Consider the following 25,686-nt stretch of genomic DNA (forward strand, 5'->3'; position numbering starts at 1 on the left):
GCGCATACCTCTCTTCCTTTTTTTTTTCTTCTGTTGGGAATTTTCAGGATTTCATTGCTGCAATTTAACCCCAGGATGAGGCACGGCTGAGCGAAGCTCTGCGCGCACACATACACGCACACCCAGAAGAGGCAGCCGCTGGTGATTCAGGAAGAAAAAAAAAAATCACCCGGACCCTGCGGCCTCAAGACTCCTCAGGAGCCTCCCCGGAGCTCTCCCTCTCCTCCGCTCCTCTCCTTCCCCGTTAATATTCTTCACTTTAATTTCATTTTTGGGCTACGGATCTTTCATCATTTTTAAGGTCTAGGAACTCAAGCAAAACAAAAAGGGCGATTTTTAATTTGGGGGGCTGTCCTCCCCCAGCAAAGACCTGGTTTTTATTTTTTCTAATAAAATTTTTAAAAAATGGGCCGAGCGCACTCCTTTTGCAAGATGCCAGCCTGACCCGTACCTCGGAGGAATTTGAAGCTTCCACTGCGTCCCGGGGGGGCGTCCTTTGCAAGCCGTTTGCATCTTAAAGGGGGTGTGCGTTGGTTTTTTTTTTAAGTGCCTTTTTTTTCTTTCTCTCTCGCTCTCTTTTTTTTTTCCGGAGTGGGTGGCCTGGGGATTGCCTGGATTCCTTCCTCGGTTATTTTTTGCCTCGCTTCCCTCTCCCCTCCCCCTTCCCAGCCCCCGCGCCCCGCCCCCGCCCCTCCTTCTCCGGGGTCAGCCAGGAAGATGTCCCGAGCTGCTATCCCCGGCTGGGGCCGGCCAGCCGCCTGGTGAGCCCCCGACCCGAGGCGCCGCGCCGCCGCCCGATGGGCTGGGCCGGGCAGCGTCTCCGCAGTCGCAGCCCCGGCCGCCGTCTTCGCAGCCCGGGCAGCAGCAGCAGCGGCATCGGCGGCCGCCGCATCTTCCGCATCGTTCGCCGCAGCGTAACCCGGAGCCCTTTGCTCTTTGCAGAATGGCCCGCTTCGGAGACGAGATGCCGGCCCGCTACGGGGGAGGAGGCTCCGGGGCAGCCGCCGGGGTGGTCGTGGGCGCCGGAGGCGGGCGAGGAGCCGGGGGCAGCCGGCAGGGCGGGCAGCCCGGGGCGCAAAGGATGTACAAGCAGTCAATGGCGCAGAGAGCGCGGACCATGGCCCTCTACAACCCCATCCCCGTCCGACAGAACTGCCTCACGGTCAACCGGTCTCTGTTCCTCTTCAGCGAGGACAACGTGGTGAGAAAATACGCCAAAAAGATCACCGAATGGCCATATCCTTTGCCCGAAGCCCGGCAGCTGCGCCTCCCCCTCCTCCTTGGCTTCCCCTCTTCGAGGTTGGAGGGAGACCCGGGGGTTGATGGGAGGTGGGGGGGTCTTCCAGGGGCTGGGAGAGGGGACACCGGGGAGGAGTGTGCAGAATCTCTCCACCCCGAGTTGGGTTGAGCTACCGTGGAGGCTTGGGGTGGGGGCACCGGGGGAGTGGATTCCTCCTAAGGACCTATTCCAGAGTGAGGGCTAGGCCCTGGGGTCATGTAGGGGCCTTGAGCCTTGATGAGGCCTTTTGAGCCAGTTCCCGAGGGGTCAGAGTTCTCCCCAATGTGCTGCGACCGGGTCCGCAGCCTGGGCGAACTGGCCAGGGCAGGGGAACCATGGGGGCCTTGGCTGGGTTTCCTTGGCCTCCCCTCACCGGAGTTCGTGATTCCTCCAGAGCTCAACTCCAGCTTGCTGGCCTCTCCACCGGCCTTCCCCAAGGTGGGAGCCGCACTCCTGGGGCACTTAGGGTGGGTTCCCAGGGCCAGGAGTGAGGGGGAGAACATGTGGCCTTCAAACGGAAGGGCCAGCACTGGCTAGAGTGGGCCACCCGCTGGACAGGTTGGAGGGCACTTATTCTCCTCATATCTGCAGGTCCCTTTTCCTCCCATCTTGTGGGCTATAAAAAACACCCCAATGGTCCCATCTTGGGCCCTGACCTGGAAGACCCAAGAAAGATGGGCAGGGAAAATGAGCTGTTGGGTTTTTCCTAGAGGGCCGTGTGGGGCCTTGGGTTGGAGTCAGCTTCTCCCATGGTGGGGAGCCGCCAGGGGACACCAGGAGAATCAGCACCCATGTGGACGTCTTGGGCAGGTAAATGCCTTTTTTATTTTTTAATCAGTAATCTAGAGGGAGGTGAAGACCACATTTTCCTCCACTCAGATGCTATAAAAAATGCAGATACCCCCGGTGTTTCTTTAAATTCGTGCCTGCTTGAAATAAACCTTGAGAAGGGCTTAACATCTGTTGAGATGTAGGCAGGCAAGGATGGGTAATTAGTCGGGCTTCCTAGCAGTTATCTAAGCATGACCCAGATTCCAAGTGGGGGGCCGCACCCTGCCCCCCAGGCTGGCTGGCCACGGTGCCATGCCCCAATGTGCCGCTTCTCAGCAAGGTTCCAACCGGCTGCCCTCAGTGTAAAAACCAACAAGGCTGCATGTGTTCCCGGGGCTCAGCCCTGAGCCCCCACCTGTTTTGTCAATGGTTTTGACTTGTTATATACTCAACAAGGCTGGGCCCTGGGCGGTCCTGGAGTTGGTTATTTGAGTAGCACAGTGGTGGGCAGATTGATTCACTTTTAATGGGGCTCAGAACTGAGCCGGGCTCTTGGTTTCTGGGTGCTTAAATTGTCACAGAGGGCACTGAGGTTTTGGAGTGTGTGAACAGCCTAGTTTGAGGGTTGTGAAAATTAAGAGGTTCATCTAGGGCCCTTCTGGAGGGGTGTACCCCTAACCCTGATGGGTGCCCAAAGCAGGAGCCAGGGCTCTGCCTGCTAAGTTCCAGCCTCTCTGAGGTCTTGTGATCTCTCCGCCTGCCTCCCTCCCAACCCCTGGAGGGGCACTGGGAGCTTGGAGGATGGCAAGGTGTCTGTATGGGTACTGCTCAGTTAACGGGGTGTCCAGGAAGAATTCACTGGGCTGACAGGTTTCCAAGTTGAAAATGGCGATCTGGATCCTGGGTTTGGCATCTTCTAAGAGGAAAGGCAGGATGTGGGCTAATGTGTCCTTAGCTCACCCCGGTCCAGCCTGAATCCTGCAGACAGGGCTGTTGGGAAGGCAGGGGGTTGCTCAGGGGAGGGGTACAGGTGAACTGAGAGTGTTGGTGAGTAGTTAGATTTTCTTTGGCTTTCTTGCTCTTTGGTAGCTTTGTGATGAGTTTGTGCATTTTGCTCTCTGCAGACAGTTTTTGTTCTCTCTTTGGCCTGAGGCAGCAAACGCATTATACAGCCCCACTCTGGAAGGGAAAGCTCTCCATCCCTCAATCTGTCACGGAGCAGGTCACCCAGGACTGAGCTTTCTCTGGGGAGGCTGAGAAGGGTGGGGAGAGAGTTCTGGGGGACTGGATAAGGGAATTCGGGCCAGTGCAAGGAGGCGGAAACGCTGAGGAGTCAGTGTACCCGGGCAGAATCCAAATTCTGAATCCAAATGCTTTTGCCATTTAAAAAGTGTGTTTACGTACTTACTATGAACTTTTAGAATAAAGTCTGATCTATGTATAGGAAACTACATGGCTGAGTCCCATTAACAAATGTTCACAAAGTGAATACAAGCCAGCCACTGGCACCCAAGTTGAGGAAAAGTGTGTGACCACCCTGCCCAGCACCTCCCTCACGCCTCCTCCCACTTACTCCCCTTCAAGGGTAGCTGCTAACCTGACATCTAACCCCCATAGACTCATTTTGCCTCTTTAGAACCTCCTATAAATGGAGTCATAGTCTGCATTACTTTGTATTTGGCTTCTTTAGCTTGACAAGATTCATCCACGTTGCTGCAAGTAGGGCTAGGTGGTTCCTTCTCATCGCCCTGTGGTATCTTCCTGTGTGACTCAAACACAGGCACTGCTTCGCTCTGCGGAGGGCCACGGGGGTCATTTCCGGCCTGTGCCGTACATGTCTTCTGTTCATCTTGTACTTTGCATTTCTTTTGGGTCCATACCTAGGAGTGGAATTGGCCCTGCCACTCTTCGCCATATGTGTAGAGGGACATGTTTTTGGAAACAGCATTAACTAAGGATTGCAGCTGACTTTGGAACACAGCTTCCTCACTGTCTTTGGAGGAAGAGTGAGTGCAAGTTCCATGAACTTGGCTGTGCACTCATTGGGTGCAAGAGTGTTCCTTAGAGAGGCCACTCCCAGCGTGGTGCGCTGGGGGAGGGTGCAGCCTTGATTTCCCCTGCTCATGGGCGCTCTGCCACTGTGATTTCTTGCTCTTCTGCAACACTCCCCCACCCCCCCACACCCAAAGCAGCACAAGCTTGAAGCCAGCAATGAGAATTAAGCTTCTCACTAATTTTATTATTCTCTTCCTGAGAAAACCGAAGTGGAAGTCTTGATGTTCAGATTTACACTGCTGTCTTTTTCTCTTAGAGTAGGCTGGGCAGCAAGCCATCTTGACCACACACCTTGGTTTCGTGTTTTTGTTGATCGGAAGTCTGATTTAAAGATGGCTGTGACTGGCTCTGATGCCGACTTCTAAAGAGCTCAAATCTGTCAGCTCAATAAGGCGCATCTGTCAACCTTCCCGGAGCCCCCACTTAGTGCCACTCGCTCCTTCTGATGTGCCACCAAGCGCCACTGTGAATGTCATCTTCCCCCAGTCCTGCTGATGCCAGCAGATCTCCCACGGAGCAGGGTGTAGGAATTTGGGCCATGGCAAGCACCGCAGACCCAGGTCTGTGTGTTACCGCGCTCCGTCTCCTGAATCGCATGCGGGAGGCCCATCACGCCAGGTGACCTGTGGACACTGGCTGGCTGCACTCCCCCAGTTGTTTTATTTTAAGGAAAGGCTCCTTAAAAACAGCTTTCCTGCCTGAGAAACGGAGGGAGCTCTGGGAGAAGTCGGAGCATGTTATCAGACTTCTGGCCCTCCCTGAAAAGTAGAACGTGTTGGAGGGCAGGACAGTGTGGCCCGTAGACCCTTCTGCTGGATCAGCGTAGCTGGCATTTTAAGAAGAGCAGAATTCTTGGAAGTAAGAATTAGCGTGGCTTTTTCTATTTTTTTCCTTTTTCTACAAGGTGTCGTCTCCTCTCTGAAAAACCTCGAACTGTCTGTACTTCGTAGTCTTCGTGTACAGTCTGATTCTATCCCACCTCGTGTGTGTTGTGCTATGTTTCCCTGCAGAACTGTTAGCTGTGCTTGATTCCAGCCCCGCACGGGGAGTGTCATGCGCACATCGCTGTGCTTCTCAAACTTTCATGTGCACGATCATTATCTTATGAAAGTGATGATCCTGGTCCAGCAGGTTTAAGGTGAGGCCTGGGATTCTGCCTTTCCAACACACTTCTAAGGATTGCCCATGCGGCTAGTCTGTGGATTATGCCTGAGTATCCAGGTCACATCATAGATGTATCCTATTACCCTTTTTTAAAAAAAAAAAAAAGATTTTATTTATTCATTTTTAGAGAGACAGGAAGGGAAGGAGAAAGAGAGGGAGAGAAATATCAATGCGTAGTTGCCTCTTGCATTCCCCCACCACCACTGGGGACCCGACCCAGACATGTACCCTGACTGAGAATTGAACTGGCAGCCCTTTGGTTTGCAGGCCAGCACTCAGTCTACTAAGCAACACCAGGAAGGGCTCCTTTTTTCTTCTTTTTGTCAAAAATCAGGTTTGTTGATTGCTCTGGCTGGTAAATCATTGGTTAGAGCATCGTCCCAGTATGCCAAGTTTGTGGGTTTGATCTCTGGTCAGGGCAAATACAAGAAGTAACCAATGAATGCATGAGTAAGTGGAACAACAACCAACATTTCTCTTCCTTCCTCTCTCTTTCTAAAATCAATTTCTAAAAATCGGGTTTATTGAGGAAAACTTTGCTTATAGCAAATTCATTCCTTTGGGTGTACAGTTCTGTGAGTTTTGACAGATGCATGCAGTTATGTAGCCACCACCAAAATCAAGGGAGGGAACAGTTCAGTCACCCCGTATTATTCCCTAATGCCCCTTGGAGGCAGCTCCTCACTGCCCAAGCCCCTCGCTAGCGCTAATCTGTTCTCCATCCTTATAGGTTTGCTTTTGCCAGAAGCTTATATACACAGAATCCCACAGTGTGTAGCCTTTGAGTCTGGCTTCTTCCGCGTAGCTTTTCCAATCCATGTTGTCGTGGTGCCGCTAGTACATTCCTTCTCGGGGCTGCGTCGTACTCCACGGGACGGGTGGACCAGAGTGTGTTCATCCATTTCCCGGTTGAGGGACATTTGAGATGCTTCCCAGTTGGATGATTATGAATAGAGCCACTATAAACACTGGCTGACGGGTTTTAGTGGAAGCATTAGGAACCTACATTCCACTTCTCTTGGGTAAATAAATGCCCAGGGGCAGGATTGCTGGGTTGTGTGGTAAATTTATGTTTAACTTTATAAGAGACCGCCGGACTGTTTTCCAAAGTGGTTGTGCCATTTTAACATTCCCACCCTTGTTCTTCTTCTAAAAGCATCAGCTCTAAATACCAAGGCACATGCGGCCTCAAGGGTTTAGGATAAAGGATTGTGGGTAGGTAGAAAGTGGTGGAAGTGGGAGCACTAAGTGCCAGTCCGATACATAGGGGAGAGTGAGGATGTTGTTTGTAGCCAAGTGCCTGCACTGGTTTGAAACGCAGGGAGAGAAGGGAGTCTCTGCCACGGGGTGCGTTGGTTCTGCTGCTCGGCAGTAAAAAGTCAAGGCTGTGAGATCCAGGCCCGCCTCCTCTTCATCACTGCAATCCCACCACCCCTGGCATAGAGTAAGCACCCCATAAACGTTTGTCCAGTGAGTGAAAAAAGGACTTTCTATGTCGTTTGCCAAATCATGTAGATCTGATTCGACATGGTACCAGTGTTTTAGGGTTTTGGTGGGTTTTGCTTGTGTGTTAGGGAGGCGGGAGGAATTGTGCATGAGCTTATCTGACCAGAGAAGGTCTAAGAAATTTTAGTGCTTGCAAAGTTAGGGAGCAGTGGCCCCTTGACAGTGAAGCCCTCCTTTAGGGTCTTAGGGGGGTGTCTGTTGGGTGTTTGTGGCTTATGTAAGCAAGTACCCAACAGACACCCTGCCCCCAGCAGCGAGCACACGTATGTACTTCCTCCGTGATGGGAGGCACAACTGGGAAAGTGAGCCAGTGCAGAGGTGGTCAGGGCCCCCAATGCCCTGTAGTTAATACATTTCCGAGAGTGCTAACTTAGCTTCCTTGAAAGGAGCCGGGTGTGCTGGTATAGATGGCAGAGAGAGCGCTCTGGGCTCTGGGTCCACCAGACCCAGGTTTGAATAACTCAGTTTCCTCCTGTGCGTGATGAGGATACTGCTTCTGAGAGCATCTCTGAGGATGGCTCTTGGAGAGCTTTCATGGGGTCACACATGGTAAATATGTACCGCAGCATCTGTCATCCAGAAAGCCCCCAAAATACACGAGCCATAAAACCAGAGAGTACTTTTTCCCTTAACGTTCTTTTAGGGAAATTTGGCTTTTGGGGAAATGAGGCTCTCTGGGTAGAGGAAGAGCAAAGGGCCCCTGTAACTGGCCATATTGGATTTACCTATCTGAGTGTGGCACTCTTGAAAGCAACCCTCGGGCATGTTGCATTCCTGTTCTCTTCTGAGGTTTTCAGGGGGAATAAAACTCATGCCCACTTGATCCATGGTTCGATTCTGTTAGGTTTAAGACAAAATTGTCTTCCCCTCCTTTGATTCTTCCCTCTGTGGGTGACAAGGTGAGGGAGTTTTAAAGTACATACTTAACTTCCTCCCCATCCCCCAACTCCAAACCCATCTCCTTTTGAGACTGTCAAGAGTCCAGCCCAGGACGGAGACCACAGGCCTAGGACAGCTGCTGTGGCCACCCCAGGTGACCGCTGAGAGTGTGCCGCAGAACCTTGCTCATCCTTGGGGTTAGCATGTTTCACCCCCTCACACCTCCAACTTCTCTCTTCATTCTTTCTCTCCTGGAAAAATAGAGAAGGCAAATCACAGTCCAGAAAGGGAAATCAGGTGGTTGGCCTCAGCAACTTGGGTTTCAGAAACCACCGAGCATGAGTTCCTATCCGGGTGACCGGGTGTCCCAGTTTGCCCAGGACTGTCCTGGGCTTAGCATCTCAGGAAACCCAGCAGTTCCAGGCAANCTAGGACAGCTGCTGTGGCCACCCCAGGTGACCGCTGAGAGTGTGCCGCAGAACCTTGCTCATCTTTGGGGTTAGCATGTGTCACCCCCTCACACCTCCAACTTCTCTCTTCATTCTTTCTCTCCTGGAAGAATAGAGAAGGCAAGTCACAGTCCAGAAAGGGAAATCAGGTGGTTTGGCCTCAGCAACTTGGGTTTCAGAAACCACCGAGCCTGAGTTCCTATCCGGGTGACCGGGTGTCCCAGTTTGCCCAGGACTGTCCTGGGCTTAGCATCTCAGGAAACCCAGCAGTTCCAGGCAAACTGGCAAGTTGGTCACCCTCGTGGTGAGTTCTTAACGTCGAAGAGGAGGGGAGCAAGTGGTGGTCCCCTGGTCTAGGAAAGGGGAAGTTACAGAGCCTTTTCCCTGAGAAAAGCCAAGACTTTCGGTCAGAATGAACTCTGTTTGGAACCCACCCATCTAAGGCAGCTGATATGAAAGAGACCCGGCTCTGAAGCAGGTTTCCTGAGTTGAGTCTGGATCGTATTTTGTCGTCTCTCTTGGGTCAGACATGGCTTTATATTCTGTTCAGACTGGAAACATCTTTGGGGCTTCCTTGAAGGGGATCGCTGAGTGCTCAGGTTGGACCTGGAATTCAGAACTAGCAGCTGCTCCCCCCGAGTAACCCTAGTCAAGGGGCAGTGAAGGAAACTGAAGTTTGTCACCCACCTGCCAGTAAATAGTATTCACACTACTCTCCTTTTAGGCCTGCATGCAAGATATGTGTGTGTGTGTGTATAAAATATTAGGCAATTTTTCAAGTAATTTCATATAAACAACATTCGTAGAAGGGCTAAGCCTGATCTCAAGAATAAACTTACAGATTTGTCTTCAAGGAGACACGTTGAGGCCGACCTAGAACTTACCTGGGGTGGGGGTTACATGATTTCTGCCGTGTTCTTTTATCTCGTTGACCTTTGTTATTTTCTTTATTAAAAACAGTGGGACTGGGGAGTAGGGGAACTTCACCTGCTGCTGTGAAACGTTTGTGGCACATTGTGGAGTCCACGTCGGTATGTGGCTCTCTGGGCAGTGGCGCCAGGGGTGGAGGCTGACAGGAGGAGAAGTGGCAGGGAGCAGAAGTGGTGGTGACTGGAGGCACAGCATACAGGGCTCGGGGCCTGGTCACTTGGCTGCACTCTCAGCTCCATGTCGTGGTGGTGAATCCTGTCTCTGCTCCTCTAGGAAAGGGGCCTAGTCCAGTGTCCAGAGAATTGTGGGAAGGTTAAAAGATACTGTGCACAGAAAGCATGGGGCATGTATAGTCACTGTGAAAAGTGGCAGGACAGATGGATTTTAGACTTCATGGTGGAGGGTAGTTGTGGTTGCCACTCTGGCCCTGTGCTTAGCCCCTGTAAAGGCTGACTACGTACTTGTGGGGTGCTTTCATACACCTCAGTTTTACAGCCTATTGCTTTAATTCTCCTCTGGGTTTACCACACACTCTCAATATTGTCTCTCCTTTTGCTTATTTTTTCTTACTTTCATACAGTACGGAAATACTAGTGGACCAGCTATCTAGGTCAAGAATTACAACGGTGGTCCTCAGAGTGGCATCCCCAGCCCTGCAGGGTCAGTGTCACCTGCTCTAGAACAAACTTCTCACACCTGGAGGGTTTTTTTTAAATAAATTGATTTTAGAGAGTGAGAGGAAGGGCGAGAGAGAGAGGGAAACATCAGGTTGTTGTCCCACTCTTTGATGCAGTCTTTGGGTGATTCTTGTAGGTACCTGACTGGGGATTGAACCTGCAACCTTTATGATGCTCTAAGCAACTGAGCTACCTGGCTAGGGTTCACCTGGCAGGTTTTTAAATACAGGTTGCCAGTATTCACCTCTGGAGTTTCTGATTCAGCAGATTGGGGATGGGGCCTGAGAATTTGCATTTCTAGCAAGTTCCAAGGTAGTTCTGATGCAACTGGTCTGGGAAGCGCACTTTGGGGAAACCCTGAGCTAGAACATGACCACTAACTTCTACCTGTAATTGTAGACCCGCCTTTTCTTTACCCCCCTCCCTCACGGCACTCCCCCAAGTGTATTTACTTTCTCTTGAATTGTGTGGGTCTTATTTTCTCCCTCCCTCTCCTCTTCCTTCCTTCCTTGTTTTATACATGTGCCTTAATATAAGTTTAACAGGCTTGACTGCTGACTTGTTAGCCTTCTGGAACATGGACTTGCTTTTTCCACTCAACGGAATGTTTCTAAGTTTCATCTCTCTTGTTGAGTGTAGCTGTAGGTCATTTATTTTTCTTTGTATAATATTGTATTTTGTGATGATACAACAGTTTATCCATTTTTTCTGGATGGTGGATGTTTGGGATGAATCCAGATTTGTTTTATTTTATTTTATGCTGTTATGAACAGTGCTGCTGTGATGAATAAATAATTTTTGAGTGAATGAAGTCAAGGTGTTAATTTTAGTCTGTGTACTTCGGAATCTAGCTTCAGTTAGAATCAGCCGAGATTCATCAGCATTTATGGAAATGCCAGCCATCCAACAGGCACTGATGAGGGCATTGCACATTCTACTCATCATGCTCCGTAAGGGCTAGGTCAGCCAGACAACTCCAGTTCCAGCTTGCTTTCTGAAGAAAGATGCGGTTTAGACCTGTTGGTTTGTAGAGAAGCTGTATGGCTGAGTTGAGAGCATGGACTTTGGAGCAGGGCGGCTGGGGTTCAAATCCCAACTCTTCTAGTTACTAACTGTGTGAATTTGCTTGGGCAAATCACTTAGGTGTTCTGTGTCCCAGTTTCCTCATCTGTCTAGTGGGGACTCTCATAGCGCCTATCTTGGAAAGTTAAGTGAGTTAATACATGTTATTCTTAGAATAGTGCTTGGAACTTAGCACCGTATTTGTTTATAGATGGATGGTTAGGGGGTAGGGAGGAAGGAGGGAAGCTGGATACATGGATAGGATGGATGGATGGATGGATGGATGGTTGATTGGAAGGAGGGAAGGATGGATGAAAGAGATGAAGAATAGATGAGCGGACTTACTATGGTGGCCATATTTGGGTCTCTTTGACGTGACGGTTGGCATAGTGTGTGACACACAGCAGGTGCTACAGAGAATTAGTTATTATTATTCTGCCTTTTATTGCCAAGGTTCTAAACTCCTTTCATCTCTTATTCTCTGGTGTGTATCTCGTTAATCCATTCTCCTAGTTGATAAACTCAACCACCATTGCTCCAAGGTATAAGCCAAGGGGAAATCAGTCACAGGGTTCTGTTAATTATTGATAGTAGAATTCCCTGATTCCAGGGCCCAAGCAAGATTTTCTCCATTTCTCAGCAATAATTTTCTACATTCCTAATCCCCTTCCTGTCCCATTCCCTACACCCCCACTGACAGACTCTCTCCAATGCCAGATTCCCTCCAATCTCCCCACAGGCCCACCTTCCTCTAGCCACACCCTACTCCCTAGCCTTGATCTTAGAGCGCCATTGTTGAAGAAATCAGTTACTTCAACCCAGTGAGAATAGGTCAGCTTCCACGAGGGTCTTACAAGGTCTCAGAGAATGTGGGTGTTGCACAAATTGGAAGAGCCAAAAATGTTTACGGACTTGAATTATCTTGGAAGAATTGTTAGAATGCAAATTTTTAACAGTTTGGCCTATTCCTAATCACAATACAGTCTTCTAAGTTATGGATCATGTATGGGTGTTTGTGGAGGGGAGTGGCATCCCATGCTTTGGTGTTGGTTGAGTGGATGTTTGGACAGATGGATGATAAGTGGGCAGATGAATGGATGGAAGAGAGGAAGGAAGGGAGGGAGGGAGGGAGGAAGGGAGGAAAGAAAAAATAGATGCTGGAGAATGGATGGGTGATTAGATGGATTATACTAAGTGGATAAAGAGATTGGTGGATAACTAGATGGGTGGATGGACATATGGATGAATGATGAAAGGAAAGAAAAAGAGAGGGAGGAAGGAGCCAACGAATGAACATAGTTGGATGATTAAAGAGAGAAAGGTTGGATGGATGGGTGGGTGGATATGTGAGTGGAACTAGGTGGGCAGATGACTGGACAGGATTGACGGATAAAACATGGATGAGTGGGAGAATGGGTAGATGTTGGATGTGAGTGTATATGGAAGGGTGGGAGTCCATGTTAGATTTCTCTAACATTTGGTGTTCTTATTGGTTTGGGAATGACTGAGTTCTTCCACTTACCACCCTAGTTGGAACTTTCCTCATGCCAGGTGAATCCTGCATGCTTTTGGCAAAAGGAAGGTGGTATGCTTATGTCTTACCTCTCTACTTAGAAAGCTTTTGAGGGTAGGCGGCAATAATTTACTTTCTTCACTTCCCCCAGCAGTTCTGCACTATATTGTGCATAAATGTTTGTCAGTTGAGTAGTGATGAGAAAAACAGTGTTGTTGACAAAGATTATTAAATTTCTGGAAACACCTGGTTTTGTTTACTTTAGCATGAGTCTGAAAGTGGAATTTCTTGGATTTTTGAATAGGGTGGGCTAGAGGGATAGATTATCTCTCCTCTGAGCATGTTGGGTACGTGCCCCAGATTCCTACCACTGGCCATAGATTACAGATCAGACGTACCAGGGCCCTACATGGCCCAACTTGATCTGCTCCATTTTGTTTTGTCTTTGATCTCATCTCTTCCATTCTCTACCCTTTCTACTCTGTCTCAGCCCACTGGTGCTGTTTTTGCATTTGGCTATTCCCTCTGCCTGCATCATAGTTCCCTCAGGTCTCCCCATGGCCGACTCCTTCTCTTCACTTAGGTCTCAGCCCAAAAGTTGCCTCCTTCAAGAAGCCTGCCCTCTTCATTTGTGGAACACCTGAAGCTCAGTGAAGAATATTAAGTATATGTGTACCCTCCTCTCTGGAGAGAATCTCTGGAGACATTTTAATATATCTTATTCCATATCTTTTTATGGATATAAGCTTTTTTAGAAAATTATTTTTAGAGAGAAGGGAAGGGAGGGAGAGAAAGAGGGAGAGAAACATCAGTGTGCAAGAGAAACATCAATTGGTTGTGTCTTGCACTCCTTCAACCGGGGACCTGGCCCACAACTCAGGTATGTCCCCTAACCAGGAATTGAAGCAGCAAACTTTCAGTTTGTGGGGTGACACCCAACCCACTGAGCCACACCAGTCAGGGCAGATAAAAGCTCTTTTGAACGCATTTCTGTGCCCCTGAATATCCTTGGTAGCATCAAGGCTACGGTGTATAGTTGCAGGGGCTGTACACTACAAAACAGTATCACATCCCGTGTCAAAGGCATCATGGAACTATACGTCTATTATTTAAGTGTTCCAGTTGATAGAGTCTTAAGTATCTTGTTCTAGAGAAATGAAGATATTATGACAATTTTTGACAGATGGACCTAAAAACTTGAAATAAAAGGCCATCTTATTGAAGTTCACATAGTGGTGCTGTGTGGGTTGGCAGCAACCCCAGAAAAGACTGCTGTTAATATCCGATGACATTCTTCCTCGTGGCTGTATTGTACTTCATGTAACAATCTCTAGTTATTTGTTTTGCTTATAATAACAGTGCAAGGAACATCGTTGTATGTGCACCTCTGTCCAAGGTTCTGATTATCTTCAGAATAAAATTCTGGTCTAGATATGGGACTCAAGTCTTGCAGCTGTTGTCACCACTTTCCTTGAATCTGTAAAAGAGCTTTTGAGACCAGGTGACTCAAAATTTAGGAAGTTGAGGGGGAGGGGCAGAGAAAGAACAGTGGATTGGTTTGCAGTTCTTCCCGGGCTGCATGGAGAGCAGTGCTTTTCAACTGGGGGTGATTTTGCCCCACAGGGGACTTTTGGCAATGTCTGGAGACATTTTTGGTTGTCACGAACATGGAGGGAGAAGTGATACTGGCATGTAGATGTAGATGCTAAGGATGCTACTGAGTGTCCTAAAAATGCATAGGACAGCCCTGCTTCCGCCTCAGTAAGGAATTATCCAGCCCAAGATGTCAGTAGTGCCAAGATGGAGAAATCTTGATGTAAAAAAATGTCATGGATTTCTTGGAGAGGAGTGGGTGGATTTAGGGTTTTTGGGTGACTTAAATTTAATTTACAGTTTCTCTTCTTTGCTGGGTGTTGAAGCCAGCTTTCTGTGAACTTTAGATCCTACACGATCAGCAGCAGCGTTGCTACCAACTGATTCGTTGATGTAAATATAGACAAGTATATAGAAGGAAATCTCACCCAGAGTTGCAAAAGGCTGGCATGAAAGCTGCTGTGGCCTCCGTTTCTCCTTTCTCCTCCTTCTGGTGCCCAGTTTTTAAATCGTGACTCACTTTCTCTGGGCTCCTGGCAGAGCAAATGCTGCTGGTGTAGACTGTGGTTTTCTGCTCCCTTAGTCCCCATGCCATGGCTTGCCTTGGGCTCATACAGGCCACAGATCCCTGGGAAAGATGAGCTTAGAGATGTCTGGGGGAGTGCATTCATTCATTTATAATTCACCCATTCATTTATTCATTCATAAATGTTTATTGAGCACCTACTGTGTGCCAGGCGAGGTGAGAGGAGATGTGGGTAGGAGGGTGTAAGGGTAGATTTTATGCAGAGCTTTTTTGACCCTGGTGAGAACTTTTTCTCCAAAGGAATTCCCATATTTTTCCCCTGGCACATCTATACTTTTTGTTTTTCATAACAAAAATAGGGTCATTTGGGGTGTTGTTTTTCCACCAATACGAGAGCCATGCTGCTGTGCCCCTGCCCCACTCAGTGATGATATCTTTGCACACATTTGTGACTATTTCCTTAGGACAGAGTCCTGGAAATGGCGTAGCTGGGTCACATGTCAGTCTTAGGACCAGGTCACAAGGAATAGTAAGTCTGTGCCCTCCAAGGTCCCCCTTTCCCAATTATGGGGCCCAGCGAGGTTGCCCTTGATTTAACATTCAGAAGACAATGAGCCTTTTCCAGATCCATCTAGACTGTATCTCCTTCATGATCCCCCGGTCACACCCTTTGCTCAGTTTTCTCTAGGGACATTCTGCACAGATGTCTTTAGGGGTAGGTAGTTGTACCAGGTCCTGTAGACCCCGAGGCTCTGTGGCTCTGTGTTGGGTTTCAGGCAGCCTAACATACTGGTGAAGACAGAGGGCTATAGAAGCAGGCTCCCTGGGTTCAAACCCCCACTCTGCTTATTTCCAACTGCACCATCCTGGCAGCTAACTAACTCTCTTACCTTCTTGGGCCTCAGTTTCCTCAGCATAACATTAGTGCCTGCTCTGTGGGGTTGTTTTAAGGCACAGACAGTGCTCAGAACAGTGCCTGGCAACTGGTGTATGCTGAATAAGAGTGTCACTGCCTCATTATTGTTATAAGCCAGGCATTAGCTTCCTCTCTCCTCAGTGCAATAGTATGTGTGTTCCTATGTGCCCCCGTTGGTGCAGAAAACCCCTCATTTCAGGGTGTCCTAGCAGTCACGTGATTTCACGTGAGCTCTCCCAGCCGGAATGCCGGCCAGGCCTCTTCTCACTGACCAAGCAGGATTCCCTGGGCCCCCAAACTTGGTGGAAAGTAGCTGGACCATTTTCCATAGTCACGATGGGTGGGCCCCTTCTTGGTCCTATGCTTGTTCACATCCAGGATTTCACCGGAACTCCAGGAAGAGCAAGTGCCGTATCCTGGGAGGACATGGGAACTGACTGTTCTGTTGGGCAGCTTGTGAGCCTCAGGCTTTGTGAGAACCTCTCTGTCCAACTCAATCTTTATACCCGGCCCGTGAGCTCCGTGAGTTTATTTTTGCTCCCATGTCCATAGAGGTACACACAGAGTCTCTGAGAGCTAAAGTCTCTTGCCAACACCCCACAACCAGCAAGGGGAAAACCTCATGGGACGGGTAACAGCACAGCAGGGACAAAAGCCCAGAGAGCTGGAGTGCTGTGGGCGAGAGACGGCCCAGAGAGCACCAGACGGCCCAGGTGCATGTGGAGATGTTGCGGGCTTGGTTCCAGACCACCCCAAAAAAGTGGATATTGTGATAAAGCGAGCTCTGAGTTTTTTTCATTTCCCAGTACGTATAAAAGTTATGATTGCACACCACTGTATTCTACAGTGTTAAGCGTGCAATAGTATTGTATCTAAAAGCAATGTATATAGCTAATTAAAAATACTTTATTGCTAAAAAATGCTAACTCTCATCCGAGCCTTCAGTGAGCTGTGATGTTTGTGCTGGTAGAGGGTCTTGCCTTGATGTTGATGAAAATGGAATATTTTCAAAGTGAGATGAAGTGAAGCCCGTGGCCAAGGGACAGAGTATGAGGTCAGCCAGCAGTAGGTTCCCCAGTGGCGTGGCCTTTAGGAAGTTCACAGTGCTGAGCAGCGGCCTGGGATGTGGGTGGTAAGCATCGTCTATGTACAACATTGTTAATTTTTAAAAAATGAGGCCAGCAGCCTTGGAGCTAATAGTTGGGGTGGAGGAAACTAAACTCTTTTGTAATGGTTTTTAAAGTTAAAACATTGAGGTAAAAGTCGCATAGCATAAAATTATCCATTAACCATTTTAAAGTGAGCAGTTCCACGGCCCTGAGTACATTCATGGTGTTGTGCACCAAGTACCTCTGTCTCGTTCCGTGACATCACCCCACAAGAAGATGCCGTCCCCATGAGCAGTCACTCCTTGGTCTCCTTCCTGCCCCTGCCCCTGCCCCTGGCAACTGCCAGACTGTGTTCTGTCTTCATGGATTTACTTGTTCTGGTTTTGGATTTTCGAAGTCCCCTTCCCCAGCAGAGGACCCCTCCCCATCCAAGTGAAACTGGGAGGTAACTCAGCTGCCTTCCGAGTCTTCCTTCTCTGGCACGGGGCCGGGGTGGGGCGGGGGGGGGGACACTGCCCCCACCTGCATCGCCCTCGGCGCCTGGTGGCTGTGGCTGTGGTTAATCCCAGCAGCACGGCAGGCCTGTGATCTGCTCTCCTGGGGCCTCCGCATATGAGAGGTTTCATCTCAGCTGGGTTTCTCCAGTTAAATATTTAATAAATAAGACCTACAACTTGTGTTGCTGGGAGTGTTTGATAGTGAGATTAATGATGGGAGAGAGTCACAGGTGGCCCACAGGCCCGTGCCTGAGCCTGGCAGGGGGTGTCCTGGTGGAGCAGACCTGGGCAGGCGTCTGGGCCACCAATGTTTGGTACCAATGTTATGGTAACCATGGTGGGCCACGCCATCATGTTCCCTGGCCGGCCTGCCTTTCTTTTCTTTTCTTTTCTTTTCTTTTCTTTCCTTCCTTCCTTTTTTTCTAGATTTTATTTGTTTATTTTCACAGATTGGGCAAGGGAGGGAGAGAAACATCCATGTGCAAGAGAAACACCAATCTGTTGCTTCTCACATGCCCCCAGTTGGAGGTCTGGCCCGCCACCCAGGCATGTGCCCTGACTGGGAATCAAAGTGGCGACCTTTTGGTTCTCAGGCCAGTGCTCAGTCCACTGAGCCACACCAGCCAGGGCCCTTCCTCTTTCTTTAGCGCTGTGTCTGATACAGAGGAGCCACTTGATAACTATGAAAGAGGGGTAGGGGAGAGAGAGGTAGGGAGAGAGAGAAAAGGAAGAGGGCAGAGAAAAAGAAAGGAGAGAAAGATGAGAGAGGAAAAAATGGAGATGGAAAGAGATGGGGGAAGGGAGGGAGGGAGAAGAAGAGGAGAGATGAGAAACATAGAAGGAGGAAGGGTTGGGGAGGGCAAGGAATACAACGGTGAGAGAGGAAGAAAGACCCAGAAAGATGGAGGGGATTGGAAGGGGCAGAGAGAGAGATGGAGGAAGAGAAGAAAAGAGAAAAATAGGAATATACCGAAAAAGAAAAACAGAGAAGAGAGAATATAGTTCCTTGTATCTTTTCTCCTCCCCATTCCCCTACCACCTCCACCCCGCTTTTCTGTGTCCCATTTCTCATTTCCTTACTGTCTCCTGCTTGCCAGCTCCTCATCCCTTTTCATTTCCTGTGTCTGTTATCTTTTCATTTTCTGTCTGGGTGTTTGCCCTCCTTCTCTCTCTCTTTATAAACTGTCCCTTGGTGTGTGTCATTTTTTTCTAGTCTGGCTCTGGCTGACTGTGTGTTTGTGTGTGTGTGAGAGACAGAGACAGAGAGAGAAAATGAACCTCAAGAACGGGGTGGGAACAGATTATCATTTTAAAGATCAGCCATGAAGTGAACATCCATTGTACCCAGGTCTAGAGCCAGGACTGCCACCGTCTCCCCAGAGCCTCCCCGACGCCCGTCCACCACCACTTCCCCACTCTCCCCCTTTCCTTCCTCAATGCACCACTATTGAAGATTTCATGCGAGTCATCAGTTTGTTTTTCTCTGTGGTTTTGCCACCTAAGCACGCCTCTCTAAGTAATATAGTTAAATGTTTTGTGGCTTTGAATTTTATATAAATAAAATTATGTGATATGAATTGTTTTGTATTTTGTTTCATTGGCTCACAGTTAGGTTAGCAAGATCCATTCTTGTTGTGGTTACTGTGGCTCCTTCATGGTCCTGTTTTTTCACTGATGATGAATATATGAGTTTGTTTCCTTTTGGTCACTGAAAATAAGCAGTATTGCTAGTTATTTATGGATTTTGCTGCCTGTGTGCAGGAGTCTCTCAAGGATACATGCCGTGATGCAGATCACTGGATATTAAAATTAATGCATTTTAAATTTGACTGAATACTGCCAACGTGTTTTTGCAAACTGTCGGTGCTCATTTACACTCCTGCCGTCAGTGGCTGAGCGTTCAAGTGGCTCCAGGCCCTCACCCACACTTGGTGGTGTCAGATGTAACTGCAGCCTATCTAGTGGGTACGTGGCAGTTTTAGTTCGTGCTACCCAGTTACAGCGCAGATGATTGTAGTTTATTATATTTATTGGCTACTCAAGTTTCTTCTTTGATGAAGTGCCTCTTTGTGCCCTGTCCACTTTTTTAACTGGGCTGCTTGGGTTTCTTCTTTTATTTTTTTTCATATTGATCTGTAGATGATCCTTACATTTTCTGGAAACTCGTCCTTCATCTTTTTATGCTGTGCAATGTCTTCTGTAGGGTTGCCTTTTGATTCTTTTTTATGATGTCTCTTGATCAATAGCAGTTCTTAATTTTAATGTGGTTGCATTTAGAAATCTTTTTCTTCACAGTTTGTGGGTTTTGTATCTTATTTAAGAAAACTGTTTCTGCCCCGAGGTAATGGAGATATTCTATACTATTTCTGAAAGTTTTGCAGTTTTGCTCACTGTATGGCTTTAATCAACTTGGAATTAATTTTTGTGTGTGGTGTGAGGTAGGGGGTCTGATTTCCTTTGTATTTCACAAATGGTGTACCAGCGCTATTTATTTTTAAAAATCCATCCTCGCTTCAGTGATCTACAAGACAGCCTCTCTGACTGTTTAAAACTCTTACCTGCCTTGGTCTGGTCTGTTTCTGTACTCAGCCAGTCACACCACAAGTATTTATTGAGTGCTGACAACATACTGAGCATTGGTTACAGTGATGAACATGGCAGATGCAGTCATTGCTTTCATGGAGCTTACGGTCTGCAAGGATGATGGATAAATAGTTATGGCTACTTAATTTATAATTACAGATGCTTTAAGGCCTTGGGAGGGACAAGTCCAGCATGCTCTGAGAGGAACGTGTAAAACAGCCTCTCCTGAAGAAGGTGATACACGGTCGTTAGTGGAACCCTGCCATAGTGGGGCAGGAGTAGTGGTAAAGGTGTACTGACCAGAGGGACAGCATGTGCAAAGGCCTTGTGGCAGATGCTTAGGAATTTGGTTATTTATTCTAAAGGCACTCTCTGGCCACTGAAGTATCCATATAATGAGATTGTCTGTGATTGGCCCCACTGGCTGCTATGTGGAGAACGGGTTGGCCAGGGGCAAGGATATAAGCCATGAGACCAGTGAGGAAATGGCTGTAGCCATTCAAGGAAGAGACAGTGTCCCTTGGAGTGGGAGGGTGGCTGTGGAGATGGAAATCTTTGGTCATATTTAAAGATATTTTGACTTGTTCAGATCCAGGGTCATAGGACATCATTAAACCTCAGTTTCTAGGCTCTGTTTTTTGAAGTTGCTTCCATTCTCCATGTGGATGTGACCTACCATTTGGTCCTCCCTAGATCATATCCAATGTGATTCTCTTCCCCAGCCATCCTCCCAGCATTCTCAGCAAATAGTTTATTGCTTTTGATTGGCTCAGCTGAGGTCATGTGCTCATGCCTGAGCCAATTACTGCAGGAAAATGGGAAGTGTAGTAAGGGGTGCTCTGATTGGCTTAGGCTTGAGTCATGTGATCATGGGTGGAGCTAAATTCACAGAACATGGAAGAGAGATCCCTTTAAAGGTGTATTAGGGTGTGCTAGCAGCTGTAACAAAAGTAGTGAACATTACTGCTGGCAGCATTCTGTTGACCAGAATTTCATCCCATGGTGTATCAGTAGGAAATAGAAGACACACATCAAGAATTGAATTAAGATGTGGGAAGAAAAAAAAGAGATGTGGGCAGTTATTAAAACAGAGAGGGACACAAGGACAGAAAGACAGAGACGGAGATAAAAATAACTGGTTGGCAGGAGCTGCAGCTTATGGAAGCTGGCAGAATAAATATCCCAACTTCATGCCTCTCCCCCAAATCTCCTGCCAGCGTTCTCCACTGTTCACACCCATCTGGAAGCCAGAGGGTAGGTTGCTCAGTGAAGCCATCAACCTCCCTGGACATAGCCAGGTAGAGTGGATTCTGGACCACAGAAGATAGCCAGTGCATGGGGTCCACATAACTGCAGGGGAGGCTGGAACATTTAGTCCACATGTGCATCTGGGAGGGTGAGGTTTGGTGGACACATTATACTATCTTTTCCACAAGGACAAATCAGGTTCCCCAGTGGCAAAAAGTAAAACCTGTTTTGCTGCCGTTGTTATTGGTGGTGAAGATTGTTGGATCTCTCTCCATGCTAGTGCCTCCTCCCTTTTCTTTTCCTCCTCTCACTCTGCTTAGAGAGCTGCTAGTGGGAGTCTCAGCAGCCACTGGAAAGGCCCTTGGTTTAAACTGAGGCTGGGGATGAGTAAGTTTCCTGCCTGAAGCAAGTGGCCATCTTGCTGAAGGTGAACCCTAGGAGAGACCCTTCATGCTGAGCCCAGGCAGGTGGATTGTGTCCCAGGGGTAGGAGGCCACACCCCTGCATTTTTCATCTGCTCCACCGTCTTTGGAGCCTGTCTTAGCAGCAAGTAATAGGATGCACACGTGAAATTATAGCCCAGACATGTTAACAATGGCCTGTGCCCACCCCACCCCAATCTGGTACAGCTGTGTTAGCAATGGATCCCAGTCTCCAGCCCTCTCCAGGGTCAGCCCAGCATCTGTAACAATGACCTGTCCCCTCCCAGGCTCGCCTACTTCTTTGAACTCCTCCAGGTTTCTGTAATGATAGGTCATTACTATCTTGGCTTCCTTCATTCAAGCTTAACTGGCCTCTCCTCACCTCCATGGAGAGCGGAAGCGTGGCCCCTTAGTGCTTCTGGCAGTGGACCAGCCAGGTCCCTGCCAGGTCCCTGCCTTCCCACCACTCTGAGGCTCAGGAAATGAGGAGAGAGGTGGACAGACCCAAGTTCCCCAGGGCTGTGTGCTGGCTCCATCTCTTGTGAGCTCCATGGTTCCTGGTTTTCATCACCCTTTTCCCAACTTTACCATATCCTTGCTTCCAGAAGTGAGGGCTACACAGGTTCAAATCCTGGCTTGACCACATGGGCAAGTGACTTTGCTACTCTGTGCCTCAGTTTCCTCAGCTGTCCAATAAGGACAATCATAGTAACAAGAGTTCTGGATAATATGATAAGCACCTCACTGTGTCAGTTAAGTCCATCCTCTAACACTCTGAGGAGTGGGTGCCGTTGTCATCATCTTGTGTGACAGGAAGAAAACTGGGGCAGAGAAGTTCAGTGGTTTGTCTGAGGCTTCACAGTCCACATGCGACAAAGGTGGAATTTGAACCCAGGCTGTATGGCTCCAGAGCCTGTGTTCTTAATAGGTAATGATATTTTAATTCCACGAGCTGTTGAACACACTTAATAACACCGGCAAAAAAGGCAGAAAAGCTTAGTCCAGTGCCCAGCACATAATAAAAACTCAATGTAGTTGTTGCAATAGTAGTTATATAATTTTACATTATGTAGTTATATATTAATATCAAAATAGATCATATGAGTACTTACTATATTAAAAAGCAGTTATATGTTATTGTTATGGTTCAGGGGCCCGCAGACTTTCTGCAAAAGGACTAGATAGTAAAGCTCCGAGGCTGTGTGGGCCACCCGGTTCTGCCACTGTAGCGAAGGCTCCCACAGAAAATAGGGAAACAAATGGGCATGGCTGTTTTGCAATACAACTTTACTCACAAAAACATGCTATGGCCTGATGTCATATGTGTTATTTCAGGAAAGCACGTCAGGACTGGGATCTGTGGGCTCTCCCAACACCGAGCTTGTCCGTCTACGACCTGGGAGTGATGGTAGTGGGGCCTCTGAGCATTGGCCTCTCTCCTTCCTCTCTTCCCTCACTCATTCTACAGCAACCAATCACCATTTTCCTTGCTCATTGCTGATTTTCTCTGCCTCAGGAAGCCCACAGCCACATCTGGGCTCCTGTCCCCACAGTCCCCCTCACTCATCTGGCTTCCACCATGCTGGCCTCTTTATTCTTCTTCGAACACCCCAGGCATTGTCCTACCTCAGGGCCTTTGCACTCACTGGCTGTTCCCTCTGCCTGGATCCTTCCTTCTTCATGCAGGTAACCTGTGGCTTCTCCCTCACCTCCTCCACGTCTTTATTCAAAGGCCACCTTCTCTGCATCACCCTATTTTAAATCACACACCCGGAATTTCCCACCCCTCCTCTGCTTTGTGTCCGTGTAGCATTCTCTGGTTGCCTCCCCACTTTACTGTGACATCCACATGGGAAGCAGTTTTATTGGTTTCATCCACCAATGTAGATTAGAACAGCCTAGAACAGCACCTGGCATCTAGTAGGTAGTCAGTAAATGAATGAGCTATGGCTTCATTCATTCTTATTGGTGATTAACATTTGATCATATAGGAATCTCAGTTTGTTTATCCATTTACCTGTCGATAGACTTGGGTTTATTCTTATTTTGGCCATAACAGAGAAAACCTCTGTGAAATTCTTGTACCTTTCCTTAACTCTTCACTTGACGAATCCTCTAAAATTCTTTAAAATCCTTTAGGTTTCTCAGTAAGCGGTACCTCTTCAGAGAGCCTCTCCTGACCCAGCCCCCACTTCTGGTCGAAATTAGGCCTCTCCCCATCATTCCTTGTAGCATTTACCACACACAGTGAATGATACATTTCTGTGGTAGGGGTGCGGGTGGCATTCTGGCCAGCACTGCCTACTTCCAGAGTGAGAAATGGAAGAAATAAACCAGCACAAGTATTTGTAAAACAGCTCCAGGGAGGTACTCAGTTCTTGGGTTTCCAAGGACAGAGAGTTGAGGATTTGTGTGAGGAGGGAAACCAGGGGTTGCTTCTTGAAGGAAGAGGCTCTTGGTGCTCACTCAGTTCATCTGCAGTCAGCAAACGTGGGAGGAAAAACTGTCACGAGGTCTCTGAGCTCACGGAACTCGTGGCTGATGGCAGCGACAGCAAGGTTGGCAAACCCTGGTTTTGTGTTGTCATATGATGTCATGGGATGTCATACAATGACAATCATAGACTGGCACAGAAACACTGTGGGAGGCATGGCGTAGGTTGTACAGCCAGTCCATTTCTCAGGGCATCTTGACCCATGAGGCTGCTGTCGGAGCCAAATGTGAAGGCGGCTGAGAGTTGGGGCAGGTACGATGTCACTTCCATGAGAGCTGAACTCTACCTGTTTTATCCTCTGTCATATCCCCAGCCCTTAAAATGCTGCGTGGCACATAGTAGGTACTCAGTTCATCCTTGCTGCATGGATAATAATAAGGAGCAGTCATGTGATTGAGAACCGTGAGCTTGTGAGCTTGTGAGAACTCACGAGAACCGTGAGAACCGTGAGCTTGTCCGTGAGCTCAGAACGAGTTGGATGACTGTCCGCCCATTACTAGCTGCGTGCCTGAAAATGAGCCTCAGTTCTCTGCTTCTGTGTAAGGGGCGGGAAGTAGTCTCTGCCTTGTAGGGCGAGACACAGGAAGCAGATGGAAGTCCTTGCCCTCACAGGCTTACGTTCTCTTTGGGAGAGACATAAATAAACAACAAACAAAATAATAAGTTGCATAGTATTTCAGATCATAACGGCAGTGAGGGGGTAACAACAGGAGAGGGGGTGGGGAGGCCGGTTGCTGTAGTAGGTACAGCCTCACTGAGGAGTTGGCAGCTGAGCCAAGACTTGAAGGAGGTCAGGAGGAAGCCCTGAGGGTATCTGGGGAAGAGAGAAGAGCAGATGCAAAGGCCCTGAGGCAGGGTCATGCTTGGTCATCCTTGGTCATGCTTGGCAGGGTCATCCCTGGCCTCACTTGAACAGTGAGGAGGCCAGGGAGGCTGAAAGGAGTGAGTGAGGGGGAAAGTAGGAGGAGGCAAGGGCAGGGAGGTGACAGGGTAACACCCTGTGGTCTGTGGAGAGGTCCTTGGCTTTTGCTGTGTGTGAGGTGGGAGCCATGGCATCTTCGGAGCAGGGAGGGATGTGCCTGGACTCAAATGTTCACAGGCTCCTCTGGTCACTTTGGAGAAGCGGGGAGGGGCAGACTTCGGAGGACAAGAGTGGAGGCTGGGGAGGAGGTTGATAATACCGGCCCAGGCAGGGGGGGCCCAAGTGCTGGCTGTGGAGATAATGAGCAGTGGTTGGATTCTGACAATAAGTTTTAAAAATTTTACCGTGGCAAAATACATATAACATAAACTTTACCATTTTGCAATGTACAATTCAGTGGCGTTTAGTACATTTGTAATGTTGTGCAACCATCACCTCTGTTTAGTTTCACATTTCATCCCCCCAAAAGGAGACTCTATATCTGCTAGAGTATCCCCCCTACCCCTAGCCTCTGGAAACCGCTATTCTGGATATAATTTGAAAGTTGACCAGTAGGATTTCTGGACAAATATGTGGCAATGGCTCCGTGAATTAACACTCAGAAAGCACTTAGGTGGCACATAATAGGTGCTCGAGATGGAAATGGGGAAGCTGTGTTGGCAGCAATGGTAAGCACTTTCCAGAAGCCTTGCTGTAATGCTAAACTGGCCTACTCATCTATTTGGAATTCCCACCTGCAGCAGAGCCAGGACCTTCCACACTTCTAGTCTGGCCTGGGTGGGGGCGGCAGACGAGAAGTCAGAAGGGCCACGCCGGCACCATCCATTCTGGAACATCACCCGGCGTCATCCGGATTTCCCAGAACCAGGCAGGAAAACATCCAGCTGATGGAAGTCCTGGCACTCCCTGGCCTCAGCTTCCTGAGGTTGCTGTTCCGCCATCTAGCATTGGTTGGACCTCCGGCTGAGCCAAGATAGCGGCTTTCAGGGGAAGAGCAAGAAGCAGGCGGGTTATCATTGTGGTTGTGCCCCCACTTCCTTATGTAGCTTCGTGTAATCCCCTACTCCACTCTGTTACTGTGGACCTCCCTC

At 48.5% G+C, this 25,686-nt stretch overlaps 1 protein-coding gene across 2 annotated transcripts in view; it reads left to right on the top strand.

Annotated features, from left to right (window-relative positions):
* Positions 1–901: 901 nt before the first annotated feature.
* CACNA1A (calcium voltage-gated channel subunit alpha1 A) overlaps positions 902–25,686 on the top strand; it is a 205,476-nt gene continuing 180,691 nt past the window's right edge. For both annotated transcript variants that reach the window (XM_037041840.1, XM_037041841.1), the window contains exon 1: positions 902–1,236. In XM_037041840.1, the coding sequence (XP_036897735.1) occupies positions 944–1,236 (293 nt within the window). In that variant the 5' untranslated portion in view covers positions 902–943. The remainder of the gene's footprint in view (positions 1,237–25,686) is intronic.

Source organism: Sturnira hondurensis, unplaced genomic scaffold (genome assembly GCF_014824575.4).
Source record: "Sturnira hondurensis isolate 20B ecotype Veracruz unplaced genomic scaffold, ASM1482457v3 Scaffold0003213, whole genome shotgun sequence".
Lineage (NCBI taxonomy): Eukaryota > Metazoa > Chordata > Mammalia > Chiroptera > Phyllostomidae > Sturnira > Sturnira hondurensis.